The sequence below is a fragment of the Typopeltis vanoorti genome, chromosome 5, assembly GCF_054136105.1.
Source record: "Typopeltis vanoorti isolate ZY-2024b chromosome 5, IOZ_Tvanoo_1.0, whole genome shotgun sequence".
Lineage (NCBI taxonomy): Eukaryota > Metazoa > Arthropoda > Arachnida > Uropygi > Thelyphonidae > Typopeltis > Typopeltis vanoorti.
In genome coordinates this window covers 153,389,993-153,409,790 of record NC_143553.1, presented here as the reverse complement: position 1 = coordinate 153,409,790, position 19,798 = coordinate 153,389,993, and the positions used below count along the sequence as shown (strand labels likewise).

Below are 19,798 nucleotides of genomic sequence, written 5' to 3'. Positions count from 1 at the left end.
CTCCGAAGGTCATGCACAGGTTATCTAAAGCACAGGTTATTAAAGTTCCTACCAACAATACGGAAGGAATGTCATCAGCATGAAAATCATTTTTTGGTTAAATAAATTTATAAGAGAAGTTTCTTCAATTATAAAAGGTGTTATAATAATTTATGAAATAATTTTAAATATTCTCAATTATAATTTATAAAACGTTATTATTTATTATATCATTACTGTTTATTTATTTATTTTTAGAAATTTGAATATATCTTTATATTTACATTAGTAATCTAGAAATCCAATATTATATCTTTACTACATTTATTGCAAAACATCTCATGACATGTTTAACAAAAAAGTAGTCGAGTACTTCTTTTTATTGATTGCAACGTTTAGAAATAGCATTATACATCAATACTTCGTTCTATTCTTCACTACATTGAAGAGAAGGGTTGATTTGTGCCAATCTGAGTTCATTAAAATTTATGTGACAAGTCTCACTCACAGTTAGTTGAATGAGACTCACTCCATCCGATTCAGGATTATCCGTTAGTGCAGGGGTCGCCAAACTTCTTTGACCGTTGACCCCTTCAAGAGTGTCTTGACTTTTTATCGACCCCCTCTATTTTACTATTACGTAATTATAATAGGACAAGCAAAAAAGACGCTCATGAGAGTTTTTAGAATGTTTATTTTATAGTTACATGTTTATTGTATGTATAATATAGCATATATTATTATATTGGCTTAACGTCAAAGGGATACGTTTTTGTTTTTGACGTCCTTCTTAACATTACATATTTGATAGGAGGGATAAATAATATATAAAATATAAAATTTAATTTCGAAATAACAATAATACACTCTTCCTTCTATATATGAAAATAAGACTTTTATTAACTTAGTATACAATTTACAAACGTTGTCAATGTGAAGGGTGGACTTCGTAACTCTTGACAAGATTAGCAATGTTGGGTTCAAAATTAGTAAGTTTCAGCCTTAAATCTCCACGGAATTCTATATCTAGGTTATTTCTTTGTTTTACTAAAATGGAATTAACATAGCTGAAACCAGCTTCAACCATGTACGAGCTTGGAAATGCAAGCAAAAAAGGGGAGTACCGTTTCAGAAAGTTTGGATATTTTTCTACGACATTTATATTCGTCCAAAAGTAACTTAAAGTTCTTTTTTTAAAAAGCGTCTTCTCTTCGAGATCAACTGACAATTCAATAAATTCATCTTGTAAGTGACATTCGCTGTTTTCAATATCTGCAGAAAATGGTGATAACCCAATCTGGAATGTGCATTTTCTGTTTTCAAAATCTGAAAAGCGCAATTTAAAATCATCGCTCAAATTTTGAAATGTTTAGTGTATATTTCTGTTTTCATCTTTTGCTTCCAATTGCCGTAGATTCGAAAAGTACTGAAAATCTTTTCGTAACGATGATGATTTAAATAAGGCTAATTTAGCTTGGAAGCCTAAAAGAATCGTCCGAGCTTGAATAATCGTGACATCTTTACCTCGTAGACGGGTCTGTACGTCATAAATTTTGTAAATATGATTCTTATTTCTCTTCAGTTCATCACTCATTAACATCTGTAAGAAATTCTAGGATTGAGTCGAACAACTCAACAAATCTTTGTAGACTTGCACCTCTAGACAACCATCTTACTTCAGCATGCAAGAGTAATTGGTTTGATACTTCATCATTTTTTTTTCACAAAGTTTGGCAAACAATCGCGATTTAAGAGGATGAGCTCTAATTTGATTAATAGATTTAATCCACACTCTTAGAGTATCACGCAGTTCGTCACTGAGAGTTTTTGCCACCAAATAGTTTCAGTGCAACACACAGTGAATAGTACGTACACTTTGACCTTTTTCTTTCAGAAAGGCAGCGAAACCTCGATAACGGCCGACCATTGCAGGTGCGCCATCTGTGGCTACTGCTGTTATATTAGTAAAAGGAATATCATGCTTATTTAAATATTCCTCCAATCGCTGAAAAATTGTCAACCCCGTTCCATCACTTTCAATATATTTCACAAATAAAAATTCGTCAATAATTTGATGTTTGGTTTTATTGTAATATCTACATAAGTCATAAGAATAGATCTATCGAATGTAGATTCATCACGTTGGATGGAGAACTTACTATTTTTGAGTTCTGATACTACAGTTTTTTCTACATCTTCAGCCATTTTACCAGTACGTCTTTTCACGGTATTCGCACTCAATGGTAAGCATTTTAAAACAGGATCTGAATCTTTTTTCATTATGGTTTCAATTACTTCTTTGATTGCGGGTATAACAATGTCCTCTGCAATTGCTATTTCCTTTTTTTTTTTTTTTTGCTATATTAAAAGAAATATTGTATTAGCTTGAATCCTTGTTTATTGTCGGCTTCGGCAGGTGCTTTCATAAATGATTTTATAGTTGGTCGATGTATGTATTTCTCTTTGAGTTCTTTAAAAAAAGTGAAGATCTTAATCTTTCTTATCGGGATGGAGTCTTTGAAGATGAGTTTTCATTTTTGCTGGTTTCATTGGATCGTTACTAAAAGTTTTTTTCCACAAAGAAGAGACATAGGCCTCATTTCGTTTCTTAAGCAATAAACCCAAGTTTCAAATATTCTAACGAATATTGTCTGCATTTCGTTTTAGAATCTGAAGCTGCCATTGTGGTTACTGGGGTTGTAACAAAATAATTAAAATTGAAGTCAGTAAGCAAAAGTAATAAGTCTAAATAATATACCTACTCACGCCTTTCTAAAGGATGTACAAAACTACCAGCCGTGCTCAACTCTTCAACACAGAGAAGTTTAATTCGTGAATGAATAACGATTGAATTATAATATGTATGTTGATGAATTTTAGAACATTAACGCTCACTTGTATGTCGATGCGCAGAAATGAGAACTGGGATCGAATACGTGTAAGTATAAGTAAATAAGCAACCGCGCACGTGTTACAATCTCGCACCCTCCGAGACAGCCGGGCGGGAATCACCGACATCCGTTTATTGGTAAATACGTCATTTTGGCCTAGTTGATTGGCCTCCGTAACTATTTTCATGACCTTGCTCCATCTTACAGGTCCTATTCATGTCACTCTTAATTGCTTTGTCATTCAGGATGGAGGGAATCCAAGTTAACCGAATTAAATATTACCCGTGCAATGATGTCTTATATTTTTCTATCGACCCCTGAGCCCAAATCGACCCCTAACAATGTTATATTGATAGGGGTCGACTACTTCGGCGACCACTGCGTTAGTGCATCTATAGTTTTAATTTACTATGAGTTTGTAATCTTCTTTTAACCAAAAAAAAACTTTTTTCAACAAAGTTAAACATTTTAATTAAAATAAAACATTGTATTTCATTTAATTAAATAAAATTATTTATTTGTTATAAGTTATTAGTATTTTTTACTATAATTAATAATTATATCCAGACACATCATGCATAAATATAAATACTTTTACTATAAAATGATAAACGAATGTTCATCACTGCCTTCTTATTTTGTTAATGAAATGCAAAATCTTATCTTATGAAATGGCTTATCTTATGAAATAGACTAAAAAAAAGAGAAATTTTTATTTTATTATTTACCGACAGTTGGAGTGAGTGTCGTCTGGAAATCATACTCTGCCTGAGTGGCACCTGCTTCGCTATGAGCCGTGATCATTACCACGTACTCTCTACCAGGAGACAAATGACGGATGTGAAACTTGTCATGAATCGACTCCAGTTGGTTATTGACCACAATCCACTGTCTCTGATACTTGGCTCGGTATTGGATGCTGTAGTGCCGTACGGGACAACCTCCGTTCTGCCAAGTGTCCAAATGGAGGATGATGAAGGTGTCGTTTATTGTGAGAAATCTTTCTTTTTGGGGAGATAAAGGGGCTGGAAAAGAGAAGGAGATTGGATAATAGCTCGGTAATTAGAAATCTAAGACATTTCCTAGAAAATAAATGTATAATAAGAATGTATGGATGAAACTCCAAATCTGACTGTTTATTTAAAATGGCAAATTTATTTTATATTCATATCCAGTCTCATGACAGTTAAATTATTTTAAAAACATCATTTACTAGCTCACTCTAATAGATATGGTTCTGATAATATCCTGATCAATATTTCTTTACATCTATTGCATAGGAGTATTTTGTTGACAATTAGAGATGAATATGTATAAATGCAGAAAAAATACATATTAAATATACAAGAAAATTGAAATATTAATATTTTTCAAAATTTGATTATTATAATATATTTAAGATAATTAACAAAGATTCATCATGACTGATGAGATATAAGCGCAGATGCTAAGCGTATTATTGACCACAATCCACTGTACTGGCTGTTCTTTCGAATGACTATAATTTGAGTAACAGAACCGAAAAGGTTCAGTGGAGTGGAAATAATGAATGACAGCCCATTGAGCAAAGCTGGTGCAAAGGCAGATGTATCTAATTATAGACCACTCAGTATCTCTTGAGTGGTGGTGAAGATTTTGGAAAAGATGGTAAGAGATTCCATACATAAATGCCATTCTCAGCAAACTATACTTTACAATGAACGGCATGGCTTTACTAAGGTTAACCTTTTATAATAACGTTAACATTGAGATAAACAAGAGGAATTAATACAACGCGGTACTTTTGGAATTCACTAAAGCTCTTGACAAGATTCTGCATGGTAGACTGTTGGATAACTTTGAGGATATGGGATTGGATTATAAATTACTAGTTTGAATAAGAAGATGGCTGAGTAACATGAAAAAGCGTTCCATGGGGAATGCGAGTTTACAAGATTTAAAGTGACCAGTGATTGGTCCAAGATTCAGTCCTTTGTTATGTAATCTTTATATTAATGCTATGTGAAGGATTTAACAGGCAATCTGTGAACTGTTTTCTGATAATGTAAAGTTAGGCATGGTAATCAGGAATGCAGCAGTTGCAGAATGATTTGAATAAGCTATAATTATGAGAAGGTGCAAATGGTTATATTGGTGGGATTATACTAGAATAAACTGATCAGGGTAGGGATCTTGCAGTGTTAGTAGACAGGAATTTGAAATCTCATTTTGCCTCTTTACAAGGACTTGATAAGATCTCACTTAGACCATGTTCGGATCTGGTCTCCTAGGTTATCGGAACGGTGGAATGTGGACTGAATTTGTCGATTATAGATGTTAGCAGAGAGGAGAAAGAGAATAAACAAACTTTTGAAAGGGTTCATAGAGGACACCAGAAGAATGGAATTTTCATTTTATGGAGAGTGATGAAAGGACAAGAGAAAATTGAGAAAGAATGCGGTCAATAAAGAAGTGAAAGCTACATTTTCTCTCATAGAAGGGTGTGTGATTGGAATGTATGCAGAATGCTTGGAAATGTATATATTACTTGCCGACATTGAGTTTTAAACAAAAGTGTAATATATGAAAATTCTATAAATTTCTGAAAAACGTGGAAATTTTGCAAAAAATAAAACATAGATAACATTGAACACTACTCGCTAATATTCTAGAAATGGATAAATATTAAAATAAAAAAAGTAAATATTCCGACCAAAGTTTATTCTGGTTGACACTGCACTTGAATTAATTGACTCGTTAGGATCTTATGCTGCGATTCTACTCTTCATGGAAGTTTATTATAAGGGCTCTTTCTTGCGTAAATTCTAGTTTATGCAAAGACGTAATTCATTTCGGATCATCTCACTCACTCACCTGCTCCTTTAGTCTGCACGGTGATGTGGTTGCTCGGTTCTCCTGTCCCAACACTGTTAGACGCAGTTAAATAAAGCCGATATCTTGTGCCACAACGCAGGTCCTCTAACGTATATTGATCATGGTCTGCTCCGAGTTTTTTCTGTTGCCAATCCCCACCTTCTACTTTAAAATGCAGCACGTATTCTGTTTGCAATAAAAAACGTATCATTTCACAAATTAAATTTTATGTTTTGGTTTTTAAATTCTAAACTTAAAATTAAAATTCTAATTACCTGATAGTAAATTTTTTTTCAGATAATATTAAGTTGTTTATTTTTCGGATAATTTATTTTTCATAGCTTTAAGATAAATACGAGAAATTAGTTTTCTCAGTTGTTTATTTCTGTATATGAGATTTCAAAAATCCATAGACTCATTTAAGAGAGTAAAAAAAAAGCAACTGTTACAATTAATATAACAATTGAACAAGATGGGACGATATGAAAGGAAGAAACACCTATCTTTGAACTTTATGATCACGAATGACACTTCCATAAAAAAAAAAGAAAACTAACCTTGCACAGCTGATTTATCTTTCGTATCTCTCTGCCATCTCAGTCGCACAGCTGACGTTGTTGTGTCAGTAGCCAATAAAACCGGAGAAGTAGGGGGCGCTGTGAAAAATCAACACTTAATTGTTGAATCTTTAACAACATCAAGCTAAAAACAACGAATAGTAAGTGTGAACCAAAAAACATACCTGTTTCCAAAGTATAACCAACAATTTCATCCGATCTCGGCCCTGGTCCAGCTTTATTGTATGCTTGGACTACGATACTGTATTTTGTGAGCTGTCTTAAATTGGTCAGATGAGTCGACCAAAATCCTTGTTTCTCATCGCTGTCAGATTCTACATGCTTGTATTGATAGGATTCTGTTGAATCACTTACTTTGTAACCAACGTAATATCCGCGAATTTTTCCATGTTGCAAGTCTTTCTTCGGAGGCTAGAAATAAAGAATACGATCTATGACAATTGTCCTTTAAGTTGCATTTTCTAAAATTTTTATGTTAAAAAATCTATGTAAAAACACAGTTTGTTTTAAAAAAATTAAAAGAATACATTTAGTAAATTTGACAGGTGATACACTTTGTATTTACGAGTTTAATATTTCATGACATAAAAGTCTAAAGTAATGAAACAAGAAAATAAACATTTATTTACCCTCCAAGATACTTTTAAACTCTGAGCTCCTGTAGACATGACGCTCACTTCTGTTGGAGGTCCAGCGGGAACTAGAAACAAGAAGAAAAAAAAAATTGTTTTTATTATATTATTTTTGTTTTTTTCTTTTTTTATTCTACAGTTTATGTTTTGATAATATTATTAGTTTAAAAGATCAAATAATTTGCCCGTATTTGATTATCAAAGAAGACACTGTCGATTTCTGGATAAAGAATTGAAATACAGAACTGGTAATAAATGATTTTGTCTTTTTTTTATTAATTGAAAACAAAAATTAACAACTATAATAATTTTCTTAGTTTCTTGAATACATGTATCAGCTGTAATACGAAACCTTCGCCATAATTGCTGGCGAATTTCAAATGCGAAAATATAAATTTATGGATAAATAAATAGATTTATTTAATAAATTAATGAATTTATTTATGCTTATTCACTTTCAAATTTAACAAAAATATAAATAAATACAAAGAAAACTACTGCTTTAAGCAGAATAAAGCAACATTTCATAAAAAAATTATTGCTTCTTAACAATGTTCCCTCTGTGCGCATGCGTGCGCACACATGTTTTACAACTAGCGCACAAAGCAAAAAATATGCGCACGCTTCATTTTCAAGATTTATTAAAATTTATTAATTAAAGAAGTTCCACTTAAACATTAACCTATAAATTCTTTAAAAAAATACGGTAACTCGGCAACGCTCAAGCCTATAACCTCGCATTTTTTATTACATTCTCGAAGTTGCACAAAACTTATAAATTATTAACAGTAACCCTATTTGAGGCTAGCGATTTCATGCCAAAGTGAAAGGGGTGTGGCTTAGATGTGTAATTTTTAATAGCATTTTAGAATGGCGCGCGGTTTGTTTACATCTCAGGCCTGACTCATGGAAAATTCCCGAACGTGATTGGCTGATCAAATTAGTTCAAGATCATGACGAATTAAAACAATGGTTTCATATTTTTAATAAAAACAATTAAATACTTTTAAAAACTTAAATTAGAGTACAATTAAAAATATTGTAGCGTTTCAAAATTCTCTAATTTTTAAAAGGAATTTTAAAATAGTAGACTAAATAATAACATTCGTGTACACGCATTGAGATACAACCAAGTTAATTAAATCTAGCCTGCATATCTTTTAACTCTTGTGTTGCCCTCGGCAATATTTAGTGTTGGTTCAGAAATATTTATGTATGATGCTACAATTGGTGTTGTTTGTATTTATTGTCGTGATGCAAAGGGTTGCTGGGGATTTTGCTAATGGGAAGAAGTTTGATGTCACTTGGAAGTTGGACTTTTTGAAACCCCATTTGACAAGTCAAATACATCTGGATGGTGTACACCAACTTAGGCAACAAAATTGTTCATTGCCAGCTACAGGAGTACTGAGTATGCTACGTGAAAGGTCAGAAGACCGAGAGAGAAAACGATCAAACCCAGAGCAGATTAAGGTTCTTATTGACAGGGTCTTATTAGTTGTTAAGATGAATAACTCTTTACTTTCAGTTCAACATATTAATGAACATATGGAAAAGCATGTTCAACTCCCAGGACAGCTGGCGATGCAAAAATTATGCGTTTGAATTTCTGGAAACAATCAATTTAATTATTCAAATTGGCACGTTTGATAAAATTGCATCTGCAAATTTCCACACCTTAACCATTGATGAAAGCACTGATATAACTTAACAAATGTCTCATTCTCTATTTTAAGTTTAGACCTAAAGATTGTAATGAATATAAAACATATTTTGGCGGAATAATTCAGTTGCAGGCATGTGATGCTTCCTCCATTGTGTTAGCTATTAAACAGTTTTATCAAGAAAAGAAACTTGATCTCCAAAAAATGGTGATATTTACCAATTATATCGAAATTCAATTAATTTAGATAGTGTGTATAAAGAGTGGGTGAATGCCAAAGACAGAAGAGAGAAAAAATAAAGTGATAGAAGCTAGAACTAAACAAGATGAGAATTAGTAACGGGAATATTTTATTATGTATGTTTAGAGTTATTTGCAAAGTTAGAAAATTTAATTAAAGGCGATCAGTCACTAGTGTTATCTTTTTTTTTTACTTTATTTCTTACTTCTAATCAGATCAATATTAAATACATATAAAATATTTATGTTAGCTCTGTGATTGATGTCACACAACTTACTTGGTGATGGTAATAATACACACACTTAGAATCCTATCTAGTACAGTCGGCATCGTGTTGGCCTCGCATGCGCACATACTTTTCAAAAGAAGGCAAATATCACACACACACACGCAAATTTCTGCGCACACTCACAGCAAAAAATTAGAGGGAACATTGCTCCTTAATATTAATAATAAAAGAAAAAATAATGTATTATGCGATGAAAATAAGTTTTCATAATATCGTAAATATACACTTAATCATTAATCAACCTTAAATCATTTGTTTTGTACTGTAGATGGCGCCACATATATTGTTACTTATTCATTCTTTTGACTATTCTTTAGTAGAATGAAATTAGGTTTACTAAACAAGCATTAATATAAGTCTCGCAAAGGGGCAGTTTCTTAATTAAAGTAAATTGTTTAAACGAGGTGTCTAGCCATCTCATTTTAAAATTCTGGGACAAGTATGCCTTTTAACATTCCAAGAAAGCACACTGGAGTGCGGTGGAACATTTTTAGAATAGTAACGAGATGCTTTCGTCAGGTTCCAAGGGTCGTCCATTTCACCTCTAACATTTTTGTTCAGGTATGCAAGACATTATCACATTCATATATTTTAGGGTAATTAAAACACCGTCATTTCAATGAATTTTAGAATTAAAATTTTAAATTTTCATTTAATTTTAAAATTTAATTAAAAGAAATGCTACAATCGCGCTATAATCTTTCTTGACAAATACAATACAGAGTGAAAATAATTTCTTCAAATGGCACTTTACTTATTCCGATCTGAAATTAATGTTGGTATTGGCTACTAGATGGCAGCACACAGACACAGTGCTGGTTTTCTTTTAAATCGTAAGTTGTAATAGTGACTTCTTATTTATTTATTTATCTTTTGTTAAGGAAACACGTATAAATTTGAACAGCACATCTTGGTAAAAATGTATTCTCACCAGTCAAAAAATGTATATTATAATAGATATAAATACAAATCACAGTAGGCTGTCGATTCACGCATGCGCATTTGTAAGTTATTTGAATATGCAATTTTCTTTAATATTCGTGACAATTTTTATAACAAACACTATTAGACAAATTTATTTTTAAAATTGATTAGTTTATAGTAATTTATACTGAAGTATACAGTAATATGGAATATGTAAAAAGAAACAGAAAATAATATTTTATTACCAAAAATGTTATAATTTCGCGTACTATTAAGAGATTGAATTTATAAAACCAATTAATTTATTTTATCTCATTATATAAAGTAATGTACGCATCTGTTGCCTGTATAAGAGGAATATAAGTATAGAAAAAGAGTGGCGCTGGTGCGTGATGGCGGTTGCCAAGTGTTTATCTATATTTATTTATCTATATTTATATGATCAGTGATTTTAATAGTTGTATGATGAGAAACTTTGGTTTTGTAGTGTAGCAGCTAGATTAACTAGCAGAGACGTCTTTTTTAAAGTCATTAAATTGCGGATTATACTGTATTTAAGAACATCAGCAAAGGTAAGTGGACTGTAATTGCAACGAGGGCGATTCATAGATATGCTAACAATGGCTAACAGCCATTGTTAGCATATCTATTTCAGATCCATTTACTTGCGTTTATACGCAAATCGTCAATGATGAATGTGTTAGATCTGGACGCCCTCACAGATTCGCTGGATGAAGAGCCAGCGCTTATACTTGTAAATAAACTCCAAAGGAAATTTAAGCTCAAATGGCCATCAAACATGATAGATCCTGATATCATTATAGACTCTCTAGATAAAGGACTGGCTTTCAGCTTCATAAAGAAACTCCTTAAGAAGTTCGAGCTTGAATGGCCCGGCTTCCTAAATCTTTACTCTTTACCAGAGACTGATGAAGATCAAAATGAAGACGCTCCTCAAATGGAGGAAAAATTAAACTTAGTATTCTCTGACTCTACTCATTCAGATCAAGGAGAGAGGCACGCGCGTAAAAAACGCAAAACTCTTGCCTCGGAGTCAGCAAACGAAAATGGCATGGATGAAGATGCCCCCAACACAGATTCCTCTGCCTCCACCAATGAAAAGGTGCCTCCAGTCATTCTTAGGGAAAAGTAGAGATGGACAGCCTTAAGAACCACCATGGCCAACCTGCAGATAAATTACTCCACTGCCAAGAACACAGAGGAGGGCATCAAAATTCAGCCCACTACAGTGACTGACTATAGAAATTTAACCAAGGAGTTGGATGTAAGAGGTATACAATACCATACCTTCACAATTACCTCGGAGAAAAATTTTAAAGTGGTACTCCGAGGAGTATCTGAAGACATTGAAACAGCTGAAATAGCTACTGACCTCAACACGCAAGATCTGCCTCCCATCAAAGTCAGTGGAATGTACAGATCTAACAAGACCCCTATTCCTCTGGTATTGGTGGAAATACACAATATCTATAAAGATATTTATAACTTGAAGACAATCTGTGGGTTTAAGGTCCCACCGGAGCCACTTAAGAAGAGGGCCTCTTCTGGGAAGTGCCATAGATGCCAAAAATTTGGTCATGCCCAGAAGTTGTGCAAAGCTCAATACAGATGTTTAAAATGTGGTGACACCCACCCCACACATACCTGCTCCAAGCCAAAAACCACCCTGGCTAAGTGTGCTAATTGTGGTGGCCCCACCCTGCAAATTACAGAGGGTGCATTTGTCACCCAAAAAACAGGCAAACTGAGTTAATCAGTCAATCTACCTCACTATCAGTAACGAGAGCCACAGAAGCTCAAGTTCATCAGGCTCCTATTAGTTTGAACAAGATGACAGGTGTTCACCCACCATCAACTGAGCCCCCCTAAGAAAATAAATCTTCAACACCAAACAAGAACATATGCTGATGTGGCCCGCCCCAAAACAGCAATCCATGACCAGAATATGCCAAATCCACATTCAGATATAACAGCCATCATCACCTCTTCTCTTGTAAATATGTTACAGGATTTCAGTAATGCAAATCCATCACTGGGCACTACAAAAAGTTTCTTGCAGCAAACGCAGTTCATTTTATCTGCACTCTCCAATGCATAGGAAAAAATTTACCCCAGATTCTCTAATGATTATTTCATGGAATGCCAACGGCCTTAAAAATAAAATACTAGAAGTGCAGGAATTCAATGACAGATATAATCCGGATATATTATTAATTAATGAGACTCACCTAAGACCTGCTGACAATCCTAAATTCAAAGGATATCAACTCTACAGGAATGACAGGCTGGATTACAGAGGTGGTGGCACAGCCATCCTCATCAAAAATCACATCAACCATCATGCTGTAGCCATTCCTACAACCACTAATCTCGAAGTCACAGGTATCAATGTCATCACAAATTCTGTCAGAAACATAAAAATCTATGCTGCTTATAACCCACCATCTAAAACATTGATGACCACAGATCTGGATGCTATCCTCGGCGTTAAACTGCCGGTTATTATTGCCGGAGATTTTAATGCAAAACATCACGCCTGGAGCAGTAGGTCTATAAATAGGAATGGCCGCATCCTCTTTAACTACACAAGCTCAAATTGCGCAATTGTGGCTGGCCCCTCAGTGCCAACTCACCACAGTCCTACTGGCTCATCCGACGTTTTGGATATAGCTGTCCTTCAGAATGTCAATCTACAGTACACCCTGGAATCATTGACTGAATTATCATCAGACTTCAATCCTATTCTGATCCAACTAGGTTATCAGAGGGGACTTCCCCCTTCGCCTCACACCTTCATTACCTGGGAAAAACTATCCAAAATGCTTCCAAACTACATTGATCCCATCCCTCATATTAATTCCAAGAAAGAAATTGATTCTGCAGTCAAGAAACTTACTGATCAAATCAACACAGCCATAGCATCTATCACCTCAAATTCAATTGCTTTCAAGCCTAAACGACTACCAGATGACATAATGAACTTAATCAGGGAAAACAATAAAGCAAGAAAAAGATACTACAACACCAGAGTACCCCAAGACAAAAAATATCTCAACAAAATGAACAGTGCAGTGAGAGATGCACTAAAAGTCCATAGAAACAAACTATGGGAAGACAAATTAGCCTCCATATCATCTGGTGATCAATCCATTTGGAAGTTCCTGAGAAACATCAAAAACAAAAACAAATCTCTTCCTCCTCTCAAATCTGACCTGAACATTGTTTACACAGATGCAGAAAAAGCCGAAACTATAGCTAAAAATTTAGAAAAGCAGTTTAGCCCTTCATACAATAATCTAAATTTCAATCATATTTACAAAGTCCACCGCCACGTCAGACACGTGTTAAAACGGCCTGATACCTGTACCAGCCAACTCACACCTACTTCCCCAGCTAAAATTTATGACATTATAAAGAATTTAAAGAATAAAAAAGCTCCAGGGCCTGACGGCATATCCAACAAAGTTATTAAACTGCTACCCCGAAAAGCTATAGTATATCTTACAACAATAATAAATGCTATGTTCAGGTTTAAGTACTTTCCCTCTGCATGGAAGTTGGCAGACGTAGTTCCTATATACAAGCCTGGAAAGGATCCTCAGCGGCCTCAAAGTTATCGTCCCATAAGTCTGATTTCTAATTTCGGCAAAATAGCAGAAAAAGCTATTCTTTCCAGAATTCAACTTTCAGTAAAAAAATTAAACATCCTTCCTTCAGAACAGTTTGGTTTTCGCCAATTTCACAGTACCACCCAACAAATTCATAGACTAATAGAACTCATTATCACAAGTTACAATTGGCACCAATACACCGGAGCAGTTTTTCTTGACTTAGAAAAGGTGTTCGACAAATTATGGCTGGCATTCCATTAGATCTAGTCCAAATTATAAAGTCATTTCTTAGTGACAGGCGAATGCAAGTCAAACTAAATGATATATTATCTACCCAGCGACGCATCTTGGCAGGAGTTCCTCAAGGGTCCCTAATGGCACCGATACTTTTCACGATTTACATGGCGGACATTCCGCACAATCCAATGTCATCTATCATTGCCCTATACGCAGACGACACAGCTATACTAGCCAGATCTATTAAGCCGCACCTTGTCACCAAGAAACTGCAAGAAAACCTGCAGATATTAGAGCACTGGTTCTCGGAATGGAGATTGCCAGTAAATCCTCAGAAGAGTATCGCCATGCTCTTCACTAAAAACTCAATATCTCCCAAAGATGACATCTTCCTATTTAATACCAAGATTCCATGGAAAGCAGAAGCCAAATATCTGGGTGTACTGCTGGACAGAAAACTAACCTTCAGTTCACATATAAAAGCTCATGTACAAAAGCATCAAGATTCATTGCACAGCTTTACCCTCTTATCAATAGGAATAGCAAGCTGGATACCAAAATAAAACTGCTCCTTTATCAGTTGATGATTCGACCCATTATCACTTACGCATCCCCAGCATGGAGCCACACCTTAAGTACAAATATCTTCGAACTACAGAGAGTACAAAACAAATGTCTCCGCATGATTTTAAACGCACCATGGTATGTCAGAAATGTCCAACTCCACCGGGATACAAATATCAACTACATCTACTCATTCCTGCAATCTTTAGCAGTAAAGTTCTTATCAGCATCCTCTTCACATCCAAATGAATTAGTGCAACAAGCAGCAAATTATGATGAAACAGACTTCTCCAAATATCGGAGACCCAAGGCCATCCTACTTCCAAATGAAGATCTTTAAATAGCACCCACTCAGGCAGAGCACGCTCATAAACTTTTCCTCACACAGCAACCTTATCAGATAGCAGGGATTATAAAAGCATTTTGCTTCACCCTTATAGTCAGCAACGTCTTGCGTGTCTGTATAGAATTCTTAATGTACCCAAGTTTTTCTTTTACTTTGTTTTAGGGATAAATTGCAAACATTGTAAACTGTAAACAAAACAGCCAATTTACTATCAAAGCAAAAATTGATTTCGTTAAGATTCCACACTGTTTTTGACAAATCCACTTAATCAAATTTATTTTCATTAATTAATACTTCCCTTTGTCATTTATTTTCTTATCAACTTCACTTTGTAATTGAGACATCTTTCTGAAAACAGGTGCATGCGACCTTTTTTGTTCGATTAGCATTTAACCCAATATGTTGCTTTAGCATTTGGCTAAGTATAAGTTCTTCTCAGTACCCATTCTACTTGACTTATTTTTAATTACGTTTCCCTTTGTGATTGAAAATTACTTCTCAGTTTTTTAGTTCGTATTCCATTATTGTATCGATATACGATAGTGTGCGCTTTGTTTTCCCATGAAATCTGAGATCTTTCAGCAGCACTGAGCTTAGAATAATAGTCCCTATTCTTAGCATTTTTTTAGAGTTTTGTGTTTAAATTAATCATCCAAGAGCATCATCGTGGAATTTTTTTTTTCTCGTTTAAAATTTTCGTCAGTGATTTTTTTATATTTTTTTAAATAATGTGGTCTCCCCCACCCATGAAATGATTATTTTTCCATTTTTGTTAATTTTATATATTCTTATATATAATTTTCATAGTCCAGAGACCAAATCAGTCCTCCTGTCCTATTCCCTCAGCTATACGGCTGGTGGGGTTAGCTATATGCTGCCATACTAGGGAAATGAGGTGGAGTTTATGATTATAAACTCCACCTCCGTATGAGACCGGTTAAATCAACTTTGGTCGAAAGAGACCAGATAAAGGCTCTTCACGTCATTGACGGGAACCAATAAGCGTAGTGATGATCTCACACGGCGAATCCATGCCCACGGGATTTGAACCGGCAGCTATTGGGTGGATAGTGAGTACTCTAGCCACTCGACCGGCAGCTCGGCATTGAAAATTGTCGATAAATAAATAAATAAAACTTCAACTAAAGGAGACCAAAATGCATAACCACGGCAAGAGCCAAGTTGATGCCCATAATGTATGAGGGACTTGACAGAGGTGGGAAGATGGTGACCATTTAATCTTCTTTAGGACATTACCTTGTTCATCGTTTGGCCTCCTATTGTCAAGTCCGTTTTGGCAGTTACATATCCGCTGGGATATTCTGACATCGACGCATACTGTAAAGATACTCACATTGTTTCCTATAGAAATAAGGGTACTTCGAAAATTGGAGATCTGTTCCAAAAAGTTCTCGTATTTTGCTTTCATTTTAAAATAATTTAAGATCATTAACTACATCCGTTTTAAGTCCATTAGCATTGGTTGCCTCTAATGACTCAGTCAGGTTTTGTCACTGCTTTTGTCTGCTTGTGTTTAGTACTGACCAAGCATTTCACCATGTCATCTTCAACAGAAAGAACTTGTGTGTGTGGGGGGGGAGGTAGTAAAATTTGGTAAAACCTTAAACACTTTATGCAGTGTTTGACGATGAATATTTGTTTTGGGCACAGGGCCGAGAAAAAAGTACTTGAAGCATCTTTGAAAAGCAATACCTGGAGCGCAAAGTATAAAAAGATAGGTACTTGATGTACTTTCGAAACTCCTTTATTTGTTAGCTGAAATTCATATTTCGAGTACTTTGCCCAATTCGGGAATACGGCAAGTAGCAGCAAAATTCATTCTTATGATTTCCATGGATAAGAAAGGAAAGCAAATAATAATAATAATAATACATAAGGTTAGTGTTACGACATTTTGCGACAAGAGAAGTGAATGTTCTCAAAAGAATGTTTTAAAAATGAATTAACTTTGCTCCTAATGAACGTAAATTAGGAAATATTCGTGCTCCTTGCAATTCTCAAACTGAAAAGTTGTAGATCATCTTTGTCTTAAAAATCTCTTGCAGTTTTAAACTTCCTATGAACAAAGTGATCGATTTAGAAATCATTTCACTCATCTGCTATGAACTCGAGACATTAAACGAAATTATTAGCAGAATTGAGTTTTCCCTCCGCTTTATGAATCCTTTCTGGTGTCTCATTTCATCTCTTTCGTGAACGAACTTCAAGAAAAGACATCCGAAACCTTTAAAAGGGATAAATCGACAAAAGGCGATGGCTCGTGTTTATCACCAGATTCAATTACACAACGTCTGAGATGATTTAGGACCGCAAATTTGTTTTCGAAAAAGTAAAAGAAAGAAAAGATAAAATCTATAAATCTTAGCGAATATAAATTGCAAGCCCTGTCTTGTGGACTTTCAACAAAAGTATAAAAGCTCTTATTTCTCTCTCTCTCTGTCTCTCTCTCTCTCTCTCTCTCTCTCTCTCTCTCTCTCTCTCTCTCTCTCTGCTGTCGGTATGCATTCGTTCTCTTTTGACGCCCTTGGAGGAACTTTCTCCGAAGCGAATGGTGAAAGACATAAATCTTAGTGTAGTAACAGCTCGATGGTAGAACTTGGCCAAGAATTTTAAATCCGTGGAGGCAGCTAACATTACACCACAATTGATCGCTCGGGGGAAAGGGGAAATATGGCTCCCGAAGCCACATGTAGCGATCACTCACCATCCAGGGCTTCCAGTACTTATTTAGACAGCATGAAACGATCCTTGAAAGGCTAGGTCCAGTTACAGGAAAAACGACCTGAGAATTACAGAAATAATTTCTTTCCCCTCTGATCTTTGGTGGGAGACCTTTTAACACAGCATAAAAAATATATTTTTATACTTTCCACTATATTGCAATGTATCTTAGCTTATACATTGATTAATTTTTATCATATTGATACATATCGTATTGATATTGGTTATATTGATCCATTGCTGTGATACAGCAAACACCCTGTCTTACGATGCTTGCTTTTACGACGGTCAGCTCATACGACGCTTTTCAGTTATAACGAATGCCCTTTTAAATATAAAAATGTATGAATATGTAACAAATACAGACATACCCCGGTCATACGACGTTAGTTCAGACTGTCGTCGTATAACGAAACATTACGTTTATACGACGAATTCGTTTATACGACAGTTTAACAACATGAAATCAGTTGGGCCGATCCTAGGAATTCTCCCTAAAAAAACTCTTCTAATGACGTCTTAAAAGCTATGATGTTAAGCTAGGCTTCAACATGTCTGATCATAAATTCTAAATAGTAACATTGGCTAAAGAAAATTCACAAGTTAATGAAAAATGATCCTAAACTGTATTTTTTACAGAAAGAGAAAGACAATTAACCCTTTAACGGGGGAATTTTGTTCTGAAAAGTTAACTAACGACACCCCGAAGTCTGGTTTCAATAGAGAAGGAATAATTGACTTTCTGTGATTTATTTTTCGTATAGTTTAGACCAATTTTTCCGACCCAAAAAACCTTGCAAATGCACGTGTTGCACCGTCGGTAGAGCCGGCCTTGGAACTCAGCGAACTCAGTTTTATTTACGACTTCGTTGCGCGGTGCAGACTTTTCGAATTATAAACTGTCTATAACTATCGTTTTACTTTCCTGATGTTAATAAAAATTAATAGCGTAAATTGATCTCCAAAACGATTGGCGTGTTCTCCTAAGCCAAGCTACTCAGAATAACTTTTTTGTTTGTGAAAAATTATTCTAAATGAGTGTATATTACGTAACTAAATACTTTACTCACGTCAGTTACGCACATATTTTTTACTAATTAAAAACGTAATGTTTCGTTATACGACCATAGTCTGAACTAACGTCGTATGACCGGGGTATGTCTGTATTTGTTACATATTCATACATTTTTATATTTATTAACTACTACCAGCAGTAATTTTAAGTACATATAACGTTTCTCATAATTATTTCCTAGTGTTTGCTTGGTTATTCATAAAAACTATTTACTTTATTAAAGAAACAAACAGTTATCGATCTTACCCTCTTCTTCTGTGACCACTTTCACCACTTCGCTGGGATCACTTCGACCAATTACATTTTCTGTTGTCACTCGGATATTATATAATGTGACTGGATGTAAACCTCGAAGAACTGCTGTTGTGTCTTGACCCGGGACCACCAGCTGTGATGTAGGACTGTCCCAGTTTTCTGTAAACATCAGAGAACGAGTTAGAAAATTATTGGTGGATAAGTGCTGCCATCTATATTCGGAACCGTGAACTGCCATGATCTAGTATTTATGACAACGACTGAGCCAGCACTTTGTACGTATTATTTTCACAAATAATGATAATAATGATTACATTCAGAAATGCACATAATATCTATTAGATATCACTTGCATATATGCAAAAGTTATGCTACGGACAGTATAGAATTAATATTAATCTTAAACTGTAAGATACATAGTTCAAGGTTAATATTGAAAAGCTTAAATAAATTTCTAAGTTAGGAAAATAATGTTGAAATTTAAGTGGATTGAGAGCTGAGGATTGATGCTCCGGATATTAAGTTAATCTTAAATTGCTTTTTTTATTTTAAATATTAAGATTTAGAAGATTTTAGTTGCCTCAATGATTCTGATATTTTTTTCACATGATTGTCAAGTCTGAAATAAATAAAAAAATATTTATTTTTTACATAATTCGGAAACTCTGCCCAAGAGACAACGCACGGGATGCTTTAAGTCTCTGCAGCTCCAATAAGCGAGGGCAGTTGTCAAAGAAGTGATTAAAAGAATTAGAAATGTATACATTAAGACTTTGCACCGTATAAACATCATATTCATGAAATATCGGGCTACTTTCTATTAAAATATTTGGCTCTTAAATTGTTGCATTTAATCTAGAAGTAGCTTTACAAAATTGCTTTTCGAGATTGTGTCAA

At 34.6% G+C, this 19,798-nt stretch overlaps 1 protein-coding gene across 1 annotated transcript in view; it reads right to left on the bottom strand.

Moving 5' to 3' along the window:
* The window catches only part of LOC150106951 (cell adhesion molecule Dscam1-like), a 173,862-nt gene that overhangs the window by 17,654 nt on the left and 136,410 nt on the right, over nt 1–19,798 (bottom strand). The window contains exons 16-21 of the mRNA XM_090393514.1: nt 18,893–19,060; nt 6,931–7,001; nt 6,466–6,712; nt 6,281–6,379; nt 5,724–5,909; nt 3,599–3,895 (exon numbers count right to left, since the gene is read on the bottom strand). Of these exons, the coding sequence (XP_090249640.1) occupies nt 3,599–3,895; nt 5,724–5,909; nt 6,281–6,379; nt 6,466–6,712; nt 6,931–7,001; nt 18,893–19,060 (1,068 nt within the window). The remainder of the gene's footprint in view (nt 1–3,598; nt 3,896–5,723; nt 5,910–6,280; nt 6,380–6,465; nt 6,713–6,930; nt 7,002–18,892; nt 19,061–19,798) is intronic.